Below are 13,368 nucleotides of genomic sequence, written 5' to 3'. Positions count from 1 at the left end.
AGACTGTTGTTCCTGCCTCGAGGTGTCAACAGCCAGAGATGGGCTGTGGGCCAGGCCGGCTGCGTCCTCCCAGGCCCACAGCGCGGTCACTTGGAGAGCTGCTCTCAGGGAGGGGCCAGGATGAGGACGGTGCGGTCTAGCACTGCCAGCCCTGCCACGCAGGGGGCAGCAAGGCAGGGGCCATCCACGGCCACACGGGGTGGGCACAAGTCACTGTGCCGACGACCCCCGCTGTCCAGGCTGCACACCCGCAAGGAGCTTGCCACACAGGCGCTGCCTGAGGTCCCACACCGGGCCTGACGCTGGGGCTCGGGCCCCGTCGGGCCCCGTCCTCTGCCCCTGCTCGCTTCTCTTTAATCCCTTCTGTGGCCACAGTCTGATGGACGCTGGCCTGTGCGTGCACGGGGGTGGGGGGCTGGGGGCTGCTCCCTCTTCCCGGGCCCTGGGCCCTGCGCCTGACCAGGCTGCCGCCCTTTGTTGCAGCTTCACGTGGTCGGCTGCAAGGACGGACAGGAACGTGATCTCCGTGCTGTCGGGCCAGGTGGTGGAGATGTTCGACCGGCAGTTCCAGGAGCTGTACCTCACGTCACACGGCGTCAGCCTCAAGGACATCCCCATGGAGAAGGAGCCCGAGCCCGAGCCCGTCGTGCTGCACTCTGTGGTCCCGCAGGTGCCCTCGGGCACCACGGCCAAGAAGCTTGTCAACCCCAAGTACGCGCTGGTCAAGGCCAAGAGTGCTGACGAGATTGCCAAGTTGTCCTCCGAGCAGCAGGAGGCCTCCAGGACCCTGGGGGTGCGGGACACGGCCCTAGCCGAGCTGCCGGGAGACCTCCCCGAGCCGCCCCTGCCCATCCACCCGGGGCTGCTCAACCTGGAACGGGCCAACATGTTTGAATACCTGCCCACGTGGGTGGAGCCGGACCCGGAACCTGGCAGCGACATCCTAGGCTACATCAACATCATCGACCCCAACATCTGGAACCCCCAGCCCAGCCAGATGAACCGCATCAAGATCCGGGACACATCCCAGGCCAGGACCCCGGTGTGGAGGCAGAGCCAGGACTCCAGCCCCGCCCCCCAGCCCAGATCCCCCCAGGACGGGGTCCCAGCCAAGAACAGCCTCCCCCAGGGGGACACCGAGCCACGGCCTCCTGTGCCCAAGCCCCGCACAGTCCCAGTGGCAGACCTGCTTGCCCAGGAGGGCGGCGGTGTTGGCTGGGCCCTGGCAACCCCAGAGGGGCAGGCACCCCATAACCGGACGGACCACGGGCTCCCCAGGACGGCAGGCCCAGGCCATGCCCCGCTTCAGTACCAGCTGTCTATGACCGAGGATGACCCCGACGGCGGGGGGCCGGTGGTCCCCAATGGGCTGGAGGGGGAGGAGGAGGAAGACGACGACGACTACGTGACCCTCAGTGACCAGGACAGCCTCTCAGGCAGCTCCAGCCGTGGCCCTGGCCCCGAGCGGCCCTCGATGGTCTCCTCATCCGTGTCAGAGGAGTGTTCTGAGGTGATGGAGCGCTCGGCCGCCCTCCGGAGTTGCCACTCAGAGCAGGTGGCCAACGGGTCAGCCCAGCCCCCCCGCCAACATCTGAGCACTCCCCACATGACCCGTGGATCCCTGGGTGGCTCCTCGTGGACCCAGGGTCAGGAGAGAGAAGAGGCAGGCGCTCTGAGGATGCAGGCCCCACACCTGGCAGACAAGGAGGCACAGGTGGGTCGGGGCCCCTGCGCACCAGGGTCCTGGGAGCCCCTCCCCAACGCGTGAGCACCCAAAGGTGCCGTCTGCTGGGCAGCCGCCTCCCCAGGTCATTACCCAGCATCCCATAAAGGCAACCTGAGCCAGCTACCAGGATCCGAAAGGAAACACACAACACACCCAGAGGTTTCAGGGGTGTGGTGTTATGTGGGTGGTCTGCTCCCTAGTTTGTGGATGAGGAGATGGCGGCGGCACAGAGATGTTCCTTCACACCCTGAGATCACACAGCAGTAGGTAGTCTTTGCCCGGACCTTATGTCAAGCCACCTCCGTGTCGATCCCTTTGACTGTGGCCCTGGGGACCACTCCCCTCCCCGCTCCCCCAGGCCGGGAAACAACTTGCCTCTGTCCTTGACCTCTCCACCCTGCAGCTCAGCCCAGCCCCCAGGGCCCGTCCTACCTGGGAACAGCACGCGGCTGATCATGCCCGGCATGATGATCAGGCCCATGGGCAGCATCTTGAGGTAGCTGGCCAGGATGGAGCCCCCCTTGGCGTGGTTCAGGTCCCTGGCGGACAGTGACCGCTGCACGATGACCTGGGGGCAGGGGGAGGCAGTGAGCCCCAGCCTCCTCGGGATTTCTCGCCCCTGGGCCTCAGGGAGTGTGTGAGATAGGTGCTGACCCACTAGCCCGAGACCAGCCTGAGACAACCATGCCCACCCTGACACCCAACAGCATCCCTGCCAGTTGTCTGAGCACCTGGGGCCAAGGTTCTCTCCGGGGACTCAGTCTCCCTATCTGTCGAGGAGGGAAGGTGTTGGTCCTGACCAGCCCGTCACCCTGGCAGTTGTCAGGGTGGGAGGAGACCCTGGGTGGGTAGGTTATCAGGGACACCCCCCCCACCTCCTGCACCCTCACGAGAGGCTGGCAGGCTCACGCACGTGCCAAGAGCAGACGCTGGTTCCAACTGTGTCGTGTCCCCGGCAGAGGTCTGGAGCTTTAGGACCTGGGTTTGGGGAAGCTTGCGTTTCAGTAATGGAAGGAGCTAGAAGCTGCAGCATGAGGGCAACTCGTCATGTAGCCTCAGGCAGCTCCTGCCTGGGCCTCAGCTTCCAGATACGCAGAATGGGAGGGGGTTAGTTGGAATTGATGGCATCTGAGATCCCTCCCAGTTCTGACACCATGGTTCTACTTTTTTAAAAAAAGAATGTGGGACTTTAAAGAGCTTTACTGAGACGTGACTCCCGCACAGCTCAGCCACATAAAGTGTGCACCTCCGTGGTTTTTAAAAAAAGAATGTGGGACTTTAAAGAGCTTTACTGAGACGTGACTCCCGCACAGCTCAGCCACATAAAATGTGCACCTCCGTGGTTTTTAGTATGTTCACAGAGTTGTGCAATCTATAACTTTGAAATAAAAGTATTTTTCCTTCGCTGTTCTGCAGTTTAAATCACCTCCTGCGATCCAGAAGTGGGAATTCTTTGTGATTTTAAGTTATTTTCCAAACACGCAGGTTTGACAGGTAGCTCCTAGCATCTCCCTCTAGACACAGCTCTTGGTGAAGCATTAATTACAGGGTGCCGGGGCAGGGCAAGCTCTAAAACAGATTTTTTGCTGGTAGATCAGGCAGGGATGGGGTCATCTTCAAAGCTCTCAGGGTGCAGCCCACTGAATCCACTAGAATATTCCTTGGTGTCCATTGGGAGACTCCACCCTCCCCGGCTCATCCTCCAGCACCTTTTCATCAACGGGAGAAAATAACCTGGGTTTACATCAAAGCAGAGGGGCTCCAGGGCATTCTGGGAAACAGTGGCTTGTAGCCTGCTCTCCGTCAGAGGGCCTCAGATGCTTTCTCTACGTGGTCTTCTCCATCTTCCCCGAGGTCTTGCCTGGCTGAAGACAGTCAGTACTTAATAGTCGTGGGCCTAGTGGGCCACGCTTGATCTAATGTCTGACGCCTAGGGAACAGTTAACACCCAACGGAACAAATGCAGACTCATCATGCCAGGGGTAGGAGTGGAAACAGCCTTTGTTTTAGGAGAAACCTGTTTCCACCACTGTACTCGAACTCCCTCCACTTTCACAAAAGTGGTTTTTGTAAAGGCCCAAAATTGCGTGTGTCCATCTCAGAGGCCCCTCAATGCTCATTTGTGTTTAGGGTCCTTAAGAGAAACTGTCGTGTGCTTCTTCAGAGGCCCACCTAAGTGTCTCAGAGAAAATGAGATGAAAATTGTACTCCTGTAAAGGAGCTCTGGATCAGAGGTGATTATCCCTCAAAATTTAGGCTTCTGAGCAGTTTGTAATATTCACCTCAAGGTCCAGAAGCGAAGGCATGTCCTTGGAGGTGTGCCTACTCGCACTTACTGTGGAGCGCAGTCCCACAGAGGCTGAATAGCACTTGGATGTTGGCTGGACCGCGTCTAAAAATAGAACCCTGGGACTTCCCTGGCAGTCCAGTGGTTAGGACTCTGTGCTTTCCCTGCCGAGGGCGTGGGTTCAATCCCTGGTCGGGGAACTAAGATCCCACAAGCCCCGTGATGCAGCCCAGGGGAAAAAAAAAAAAAGAACTCTGACCTGCCCGGGACCCACCCCGTTACGTACAATAAACAGCTCTCAGAGCCACGCAGGAAGGCCAACGGTTATCTCCAATAACCACTGAGGAGGCTGCACAATGACTGCTCTAACAGTTAGCCCCAGGTGGCCAGGACCTAATCAGTAACTGACAGCATCTCTTAACTTTTGTCCCCTACTCGCTTCCTACCCCCGCCAATCACACGGTCGCCCCACCTCCCGTGTCCCCAGGCCGCGGCCTCCCATCAGGGTCTCCCATCAGGACCTCTGCAGAGCTCCCTGGCTCATCTGCCTGCCTTTCAGCCTCCGCCAAATGTGAGGGACGGAAGCTGCCTCCCGTTTGCTGTAGCTCAAAATAAACTGCCTTTGCTTTTCTTAATAAAAAAAAAAAAAATTGACAGGGTGCCCGGGCTGGCGGCGCGGGGTCTGCAGGGCAAGCTGATTCCAATCCTGCCTCTCCGCCAGCTCCTGTGACGTGCCTAAGTCCTTTCCTCGCTTTGGGCCTCAGTCTCCCCGTCTAGACAGTGAGGGGGTCAGACGTGCTTCTCTGTAGACCCTTCCCCTGTGATGTCCTGTGATTACAAGAGCCCAGGGCCGCGCTCCCCACGGGAGAGAAGAGTTTCCCTAAATTCCTGCGTGTCTTCCCTTATTTTGCTCCGTGCTCTTGGCGGCCAGCCCCGGGAGGTGGGCGGGACAGCCATGGTCGCCCCATTCTGCAGCTGGAGAAGCTGAGGCTCGGTGCCCCAGCAGGCAAGGCCGGGGCCTCCCCGGCAGCATCGTCCCAGTGCCTCTCTGCACAGGCCCTGCCGGAGGCCAGCTCCCTCTCCCGGCCCGGCCACTGGACCTCCCCGAACTGCTCTGTCCTCGCCTGCAAGATGTGACATGACCTCCGACCCGCAGGGTTGCTGCAAATCCTGGATGAGGCCGCGTGTGGACGGCCAAGCCCGTGCCCGGGTGGCCAGCTGCGAGTCACCAAGTTTAGGCGTTCATCAGGGCCACCTCGGGGTCAGCTACGGCCCTGTGCCACCCAGGAGCATTTGGACCCCTTGGCTGTGAGATGGGGACAAGAGAGCCCACGGGAACACGGGGAGAAACGAGGTGACGGGGCCCATGCACTTGACACTGCGCCTGACCTGCGCAGGAGCCTGAAAAGTGGTGGCTGCCATGAGGACTGACCCAGCTGCTGCCTGAAAGACAGCCCGTCTGAAACTGCAGCCGCGGCAGGTGACGAGAGGAGCGCCGGCACCACGGGAGCGGGCAGGCCCCAAGGACCCTCTGGTCTGTGCGCCTCCTGGGGGTACTGACTGAGTGGCTGAGGTCAGGGAGGGGTGTGGCAGCTCTCTGCCCACCGGGCCTCTGCCTCCTGTTTTATTGGATTTGTTGGGCTCTGATGTCACCTACGCACTGTGGCTGAGCTGGGAGACACTAAGAAGCCTAAAGAAAACAAAAAGCGCCCGTGGCCCCAGCACACAGAGCTGCCGCCTGCCGCTGACCACACCGTGGGTGTCCCGGGGGCTGAGTAGAGTCCTGCCAAGCCCCCAGGACCCAGTAGGTCGGTACCTGCGTGGCGGGGGTTCTGGTCCAAGGCCCAGCAGTCGCCCAGGCAGACCCAGCCTGAGCAGGACGATGGTGGGGGGGAAGGCTGAGGCCAGGCGCAGGCCCCCAGTGCCGGTGGCACTCTGGACCACCTTGGGGTCAGCTGCCTCCTTGTGTGACCTTCTTATCCAGGAGGGAAGCCCAGTCCAGCCCTGACCTCCAGGCCACTCACCTGGCCTTCATGGGAAAATCTCCTGAATGCTGCCCCACCCAGAGACGCCAATGCCACGCCAGGCCATGCTCAGTGCGGAGGGAGCGAGAGGTGCCCTGGGGCAGAGGGGCCCCAGCTGGCCCACAGGGCAGTCCAGACACTTCCCCGCACGCCCTCCACCGCCGGCCTTTCAACCAGCCCCTCGCTCACCCAGGCCGGCGGCCCCCAGGCCTCCCAGGGGTGCTAGGCAGACACCTGTGGTGGGCGCAGCCTACAAGGGACTCTCCGGCACCATGTCACAGATGGGAAAACTGAGGCCCAGCCTCCCAGGGTTCCTGGACCCTCCCAACATAGATTGCCTCCCGCCGTCACAGCCCAGGCAGGGTCTCCCAGCGAGCACACAAAACACCTGTGCTCGGGAGATGCAGAGCGCTCCTCGCTGGGCAGGCACTCCACCCTGGGCCTCAGTGTTCTGGCCTGTGGATGGGGCCGCCAGGCCTGCCTCGCAGGGAAGCTGCCCCCATTCACCCCACAGTGACTGGCTGGGTCGACTCTCGGGCTGGCTGCCTCACTCCTGGGTGGGGCCCCCGAGGCCATGGGTCCAGAGGCGAGGACTGTCATCAGGCCCGTGCCCGCCGAGGCTCTGGTGCTCACGAGGCCCCTTCCCGCCCAAGTGCCACCTGGAGCTACCCGTGGCCCTCGAGGCAGGCAGGGCGGGGGCATCGTCTGCTTCTGCCCAGAGAGGGAGCGGGGCCGCCTGGTGCCACCTGGTACGTGCCCAACTTGGGAAGGCCTAGAGTCAGACTCCGGAGGAAGACCTAGCCGCCTCACTCACCAGACACGCGGGCGCAGGGGGAGGCACTGTCTCTGGCATCCCTGTCCGTCCCTCTTACAGAGAATGTGGAGGAGGGGGGCGGGGCATGGGGAAGAGTAGGCGCTGGCCTTAGTGCGACCTCGCAGGCGGACCGTTCCCCGGGACACGTGGGGAAACCGAGGCACAGGGGGCTGGAAGACACTTGTCTAGGATCACCAGTTGGTGAGTGGCAAAGCCAGGAAGCAAACACAGGTGTGCCGGCTGCAGCCTGCCTGGCAAGGGCCCCTCAGGAAGGGGCAGAGCTGCCCCAGCCCCTGGGTCTCACTCACTCTGCTCTCTCTCTCCCAGGGCCAGCGGTTCCACCACTACCAAGTCCCTAGGGATAAAGATGCCTTCCCGCAGCCGTCGAGGACCCTGGGACCCCCGCGGTACCGCCCCGCCGCCAATGGCGCCCAGAGCTCCGGCAGGAAAGTGGGCCCGGCTGTGGCAGCTCCCCAGCACTGGCAGGCCAAGGGTGGCCCAGGGCCCTGTGAGCTGCCGGATCCTGGGACCCCAAGACTGGCCCGAAACGCCAGCCCCCAGGCCGACGGCAGGGCCGCCGAGGAGCATTCCAGCCCCCTCGGAATCCCGTACTCCAAACTGTCCCAGTTGAAGCACCTGAAGGCCAAGATGGGTGGCGGCCAGTGGGCTTCATCCGACTCTAAACGGCAGGCCCAGGCCCCCCGGGACTGCGAGGACCCCTAACACCTTGTGCCCGGGCCTGAAGCCACGCCATCCACGGCTTCCACCCCAGCCCGGGCTCACCGTGCAGGTGTTCCCTGGCCACCCTGACCTCCAGAGCCACCCTGGAATGCAGGAAGGTAGGGAGGGCGGTGACCTCACCTGGTCGGTGCACCAGTACCAGGTGGCCATGACGGTCAGGCCGAAGGTCATCCCGGTCCACGGGAGGTCCCCTGTGTAGGGGTCTCGGAACATGTGCATGGCGTCTGCCCGCGGCATGTGGCAGGTGGTGTTGGAGATGATCCTGGATGGGACGGCCCGGGCGTAGGCCGACGCCAGCTGATCATACCCGCCGATCTGCTCAAAAGCTGGAGGGGGCGGGCGCGACAGGCACGGTTGGTGGCTGGTGGCCGTGACTCCCAGCCCCACTGCCCTCATCTCACGAGTAACTTCTTGATGCATCAAACTCAACTTTTTCCCACTTCACCTTTTCCAGTGTCTGGAAAGGTATGGAGGTAGAGGGTTTTAAAAAAGGTGAATTCAAAGGACTATTTTATTTGTATTTAAAATGATAATATTAAATGAGCATTCCACACGAGGGCACCCCAGTGTCCTGCCGGCCTCTGGATGCCCACCAGCCTCAGTCGAGGAGCTCTCTGCCAGGCTGTCGACCCAAGGAAGCAAACGTGTCTTTTCTTGGCGTTCGAGGACCTTCCTGAGGAATCTGAAGGGCTAACGTTCTGACCCAGGGGCTTCCAAAGGACATGACTTCGGCAGAGCTGAGTATGACTGGGGGATGTGGCACTGAGAAGGGACACAGAGTCCCCAGAGGGGCAGGGGCGCCACCAAGGTTACACCGCCAGCCGGCCGGCACAAGCCAACCACGTTCACCCCCTCACTGCTCCTGTCTGCCTCGGGGTCTGGGCCCACCTGTGGCTTTTGCTTTGTCTGTGGTCACTCCCCCGCCCCGATCCAGACCAGGCCTGGCTGCCTGGGGCCTCTCCCGCAGTGGGCTCCGGGTACACATGCCCCTGGTCTGTGAGGAGGCTGGGCAGCCACAGGTCCCACTCCCCCGCCTTCCCCAGCAGGCGGCCCGCTGCCCGGACTCTGGGCTCCCGGCATCAGTGCCACCTGTAGCCCAGGCCAGGCCAGGGTGAGCGCTCAGAGAGAACGGACGAACACTAGACACGGGTCGGAAACTGCCCAGCCACAGGGTCCTAGAGTCTGAGTCTGGAAGAGACCGTTTGCTCTCCGTGGGATCCTCCTGGCTCTGCTTGCATACTTCCCGGGATGGGGATCTCACTACCTCTGGGGCAGCCCCCACCCCGAGCTTCCTCCCTGTTCCCAGACCAGGAGATCCAAACCCCCCTTCTCTCCGCCTTGCCTTTGTCCCGCTGGCTTCTTGAGATCTTGGACATGCTTTGAAACAATGGGGGCAGATGTCCAGGCAGGTCTGTGGTCACCCACCCGCAGCCCTGCTCCCATTGAGCCCCGAGCCCGCGTGGGTGCGGACAGCCCTGCCTCCTGAGTCAGGTCCGCAGCCAGATGCCATACGGCCTGGAGCTGGTGACAGAAGTGCTGCTGGGCAGCAGGGGTGGGAGGGGAGCAGGCCTCCGTCACCCAGGGGAGGCCGGTGGGGGGCTGACTGCCTCGTGGCTTGACCTCGTGAGGCCACCCACCCCTAGTGCGGACACCGGGGCCCTGACAGGGCGGCACCCAGACCCCAAAGGGCTCGCTGCTGTGACAGCCCCCATGGCCTCTCACCTTTGACCGTCAAGATCACGGCTCCCACCACCATGATGAGCGTTTGCAGGGCATCTGTGTAGATCACAGCGGCCAGGCCCCCTGTGGGTGGAGACGAGAGAGCTGGAGGGGCCCTGGCCTCGACGGGGGAGGGAAAGGGAGGTGAGCAGAGCTCCGGGAGGGATAGCTGTTCCACATCGACGTCCCCTGCCCTTGCACGGGTGGGTGAGCTGTGGACGCCGCAGCCAGGCCAGCGGAGCCAGCTGCAGAAGCCCAGGTGCCTGACACGAACTGGCCAGGTCCCAGGCTGTGGGAGGGGGCGGCCCCCTGCCCCCCACCAACCGCTCGGGTTCCCGTGCGTGTCCACAGGCCACACCTGCCACCCGCAGGCGCCATACCTGCGATGGTGTACAGGGCCGTGACGGCGAGCATGAGGATGGTGGACAGGTAGAAGTTCCAGCCCAGGCAGATGTGCACGAAGAGGGCCCCCGCGTACAGGTCGATCTGGGGACGGGAAAGGGGTGTGTGCAGGGGCCCGAGGTAACCACAGGACCCGGAGCGCCACACACCCGACGTGTGGCCTTGATGCCCCGTAGAGGAAGAAGGGGAGACCCCCCCCCACCTTCCAGGGACTGTTCTGAAGGGGAGGAAGTCCTGGCTGTGGACAAGCAGTGTGCAGGGGACGTTGCTGATGTTAATAAAGTCCTGAGTGGCCTCTGCCCACCAGGGAGCGGTGTTGCTGTTCAGTCTGGCCCCTGCCTGGGGATGGAAAAGGGAGTCCGGGAGGGCTTCCTGGAGGTGGGGGGTCCAAGAAGACGAGTGAGCCTCCACCTCCAGACCCACGTCTGTCTGGGTCCCTGTGTCCCTGTTCTCTGCTCCCTGTTAAGCAGGGCACCCCAAGAAGAAACCAGATATGTGCCAGGGGTGGGCTGGGGGAACAGAGGGGCCGTCTTGCTTATTGACCCACCATGGGGTTGACACTGAAGCCAGGACCACGGCTCAGGCCGAGGCTGCTTCCTAGGGCAGAACTGGACACAGTCCTGCCATCCCAGGCCCTGGGGCAGCACAGAGGCAAGAGTTGAAGCCCTGGGGGGAGTCTTCTAGCCTCAGCACTGGAATGGGCCTTACGGACCACAACTGCCCGCCCCTCCCCACTGCGCAGTGGGTGCCCAGGGAAGGAGGGAGGACCCGATCCTGCGGGACCTAGGGCTGTGCCAGGGTCCCTCCCCGCCGCAAGTTTCCGAAACTGCCATTCTGGGCTTGCTTAATGGCAGGGAGATAACCCAAAATACAGCCTTTGGGGCCAAGAGGCTCCTCAGAGAGCTGGGCAAACCCGCGGGTTAGCTGAGCTTGCCGAGTGGGGGACAGTCTGCCTGAGGCCTGGGGCACCAGCCGAGCTAGGAGCTGCAGCCCCGCTCGGAGTCAGGCTTGTGGAACCCCTGCTTCCCCCAGGCTCCTCCCCTCCCCTCTCCTGGAGAGGGCAGCTGCCAACGTGGGCACTCAGACAAGGTGTTCTCGGGAGTCGGCGGCCCCTCACCCCCCGGCTGCGAGTCTGTGTGTCCACCTCCAGCCCAAGCTCAGAAGCCCAGAGCTGTTGGATATCAGAGCAGGAAGGACTCTCCAAGCCCCCTGCCCCGTCAGACCAGGGACAAACTGAGGCCCATGGAGGGCAAGCGGCCTCTTCAAGGCGAGGCTCTGGCAGGTATCAGAGATGGAGGGGACCGGCGACGGAGCAGGGGGGCTCTAGAAAGTAGCAGCCCCTCCTCCCACCTGGCTGTCCTCCAGCCACTGCTCAAGACCACTCCCTGGACCCCATCTGCCTCAGAGGACAGCCCTGGCCTGTGCGCCCAGCCTCCAGGCTCTGGCCACGCATCCCTTTAAGCCCAGGTAAGTCTGGTCACGCCGACATTCCACGCCAGGCACTTTGCTGCCTCCAGGCCTTGGCCCGCCCAAGTCCCTCTGCCCTGGGACCTCCCATCTCTGCATCTCATCGCTCAGGACTCAGCCTGCCCCGACGCCCTGCTCCCCGACTGCTCTACTGCTCAGCGACTTCCTTCCAGGGCAGCAGATCTGAAGAGTGATGCACGGGCAGCGGGAACAGCACAGGCACAGGTGTGGAGGTGGGACTTTAGCCGCCATCCCCCTGGGGACCCTACGCAGCTGCCGCTGGAGGCCAGCAAATGTGCGGTTGCCTGCCGGCTCTGAAGGAGACCCCGCGAGGAGGCTCAGACGACCTCCGGGCAGATCTGACCTCTCCTTCTGCCGACGGAGCTCCCTCTCCTGGGGCCCCAGCTGAGCTGCAGCCTGCTAGAAGCTAAGAGCCCCGCTCGGACCTGGGTCTGTGTCCCTGGTGAGCACGTCGCCTCACCTCCTGAGCCTCTGGGTAAAGTGTGAGTGCAGATGTGGAGAAACACAGGCACTTGTGCTCGGCCCCCTCTGGCCCTTCTGGCCTCTGCAGGCCCTGCGCAGGGCAGGCCGCGGAGGCGCAGGTGGGACCCCTGAGGGAGCCGCTCCACTCCACAGAGCGGGGCACGGGCGCAGAGGCACGAAGCAACTGGCCCAAAGCTGCACGGTTGTGAGCAGGGCTGCGGGCTTTAGGGATGACCCTCGGGGCCCCTGAGAGGGTTGACCCCCCCTTCCTGCACCATCCCACGGGCTTGCAGGGGCCATGAGCCCCGGACATGGGAGGGAGCTGGGCTGAGCTGACCTGCAGGCTAGGGCTGATCCGCTGGCTCGTCACAGCTTCTCAGCACCCCGAGTTCCCCACAGGCACGTGCCCCCTGGCTGGGCCCTGCCCTGTCCTGGCCACCTTCCTGCATGGGACCCTACTGCCCCCTCCCTTTGTGGGTAGCAGAGAAGCTGGGCAGGTCCCTGCACCAACATTTACCACGAGTTTACCCTAAATCATCCTGTGTCCCCGACCCCCAACCTCGCCCATCTCCACAGAGGCCGTCACTGTCCCTTCAGTGTTCTGGACACGTCTCACCTTTGCCACACTCCCTGCACCCAACCCATTGGCCACGGCTGTTGATTCCCAAAGTACTCCTGCCCGCCTCCACTGTCCCCACCCTGGGCCCCATCCCTTTGGAATCCCCTCGCTGGCCCCTCCTGCACTCGGCTTGTTCAGAGGGCGCGCCGAGGTCTCTGCATCTCCACTCACGCAGAATGAAACCCACCTCCCGGCCCAGAGGCCCTGCACGCACCCTCTCCCCAGCCCCATCGGCTTCCCTCAGCGGCTGGACCACTGTCTCCAAAGCAAGCCTGTCCCTTGCTCCTTCTCTTCCGTCCAGATTTCAGCCCTGCATTTGCTGCATTGATCACCCTTGTACCACTCAGTGTGGATGCACTGCTCTGTTGACTTATCTCATCTGCCTGGAAGGAAAGGTCCTTGAGAACGAGAAATGGGTTCATCATGGGTGCCCACCCAGGGCCTGGCACACAGTAGGTGCTCAATAAACAGGCACGTTTGCATAGACCAGGGGCTGGCACACTACAGCCCACAGGCTTGATCCCATCAGGCGCACTGGTGTGTCTTTCAAACGCCAACAGCAAACTTGAGTGGTGTGTAAGTGGCATGCAAAACTGAGCATACTTTCTATCTGGCCCCTCACGGAAAACCCAGCCAAGCCTGACATAGATGATTCCATTCAGTCCCATGAGGTGTGCTGGGCACCTAGTACCACTGGGGATACACCAATGAACAGAGAAAAAATGGGAGAGGCAGACTGTGGCCATTCTAATGAAATCATTCGGCGTAAGAAGGTAGCACGTGTGTGAAAGACAGGGGGCGCAGGTCTGCACCTGCGGGGCAGCCGAGGGCCTCGCTGAGAGGGTGAGCTGTGAAAGACCTGAGAGGCAGGGGCGTGAGCCACATGGATATCCAGGGGAAGAGGTTCCAGCCAGAGGGCACAGCAGGTGCAAAGGCCCTGTGGCAGGGTCATGCCTCGGGTGTGCTCGGTGTAGCTGGAGTGATGTTTGCGTCGGGAGAAGCAGGAGAGGTGAGGGTCTTGCTGGCCATGGTTGGCCTTTACCCTGAGTGGCCTGGGGTGGCAGGCCGGGTTTCTCTATTTCCCAG

The 13,368-nt window shown here is 62.4% G+C and overlaps 2 protein-coding genes across 5 annotated transcripts in view; one reads left to right on the top strand and one right to left on the bottom strand.

The window, feature by feature from the left end:
- The window catches only part of SACK1G (scaffolding CK1 anchoring protein G), a 30,490-nt gene extending 22,391 nt beyond the window's left edge, over window positions 1–8,099 (top strand). For 2 of the 3 annotated variants that reach the window (XM_089900228.1, XM_022560785.3), the window contains 2 exons: window positions 484–1,714; window positions 7,179–8,099. In XM_089900228.1, coding sequence (XP_089756354.1) covers window positions 484–1,714; window positions 7,179–7,574 — 1,627 coding nt within the window. In that variant the 3' untranslated portion in view covers window positions 7,575–8,099. Of the gene's footprint in view, window positions 1–483; window positions 5,494–7,178 lie in introns of all 3 variants that reach the window. The other variant, XR_016388827.1, reaches the window with a different exon arrangement.
- The window catches only part of SLC5A10 (solute carrier family 5 member 10), a 55,309-nt gene that overhangs the window by 37,022 nt on the left and 4,919 nt on the right, over window positions 1–13,368 (bottom strand). For both annotated transcript variants that reach the window (XM_022560797.3, XM_022560795.2), the window contains 4 exons: window positions 9,692–9,797; window positions 9,315–9,395; window positions 7,713–7,918; window positions 2,159–2,294 (listed from right to left, as the gene is read on the bottom strand). In XM_022560797.3, coding sequence (XP_022416505.2) covers window positions 2,159–2,294; window positions 7,713–7,918; window positions 9,315–9,395; window positions 9,692–9,797 — 529 coding nt within the window. The remainder of the gene's footprint in view (window positions 1–2,158; window positions 2,295–7,712; window positions 7,919–9,314; window positions 9,396–9,691; window positions 9,798–13,368) is intronic.

This window comes from Delphinapterus leucas, chromosome 19 (genome assembly GCF_059928025.1).
Source record: "Delphinapterus leucas isolate spDelLeu-1000000601 "Yukka" chromosome 19, BTC_Dleu_Yukka2, whole genome shotgun sequence".
Taxonomy (NCBI): domain Eukaryota; kingdom Metazoa; phylum Chordata; class Mammalia; order Artiodactyla; family Monodontidae; genus Delphinapterus; species Delphinapterus leucas.
Note: the sequence above shows the minus strand (reverse complement) of the source record. Positions and strands in the feature narration are given on the sequence as shown.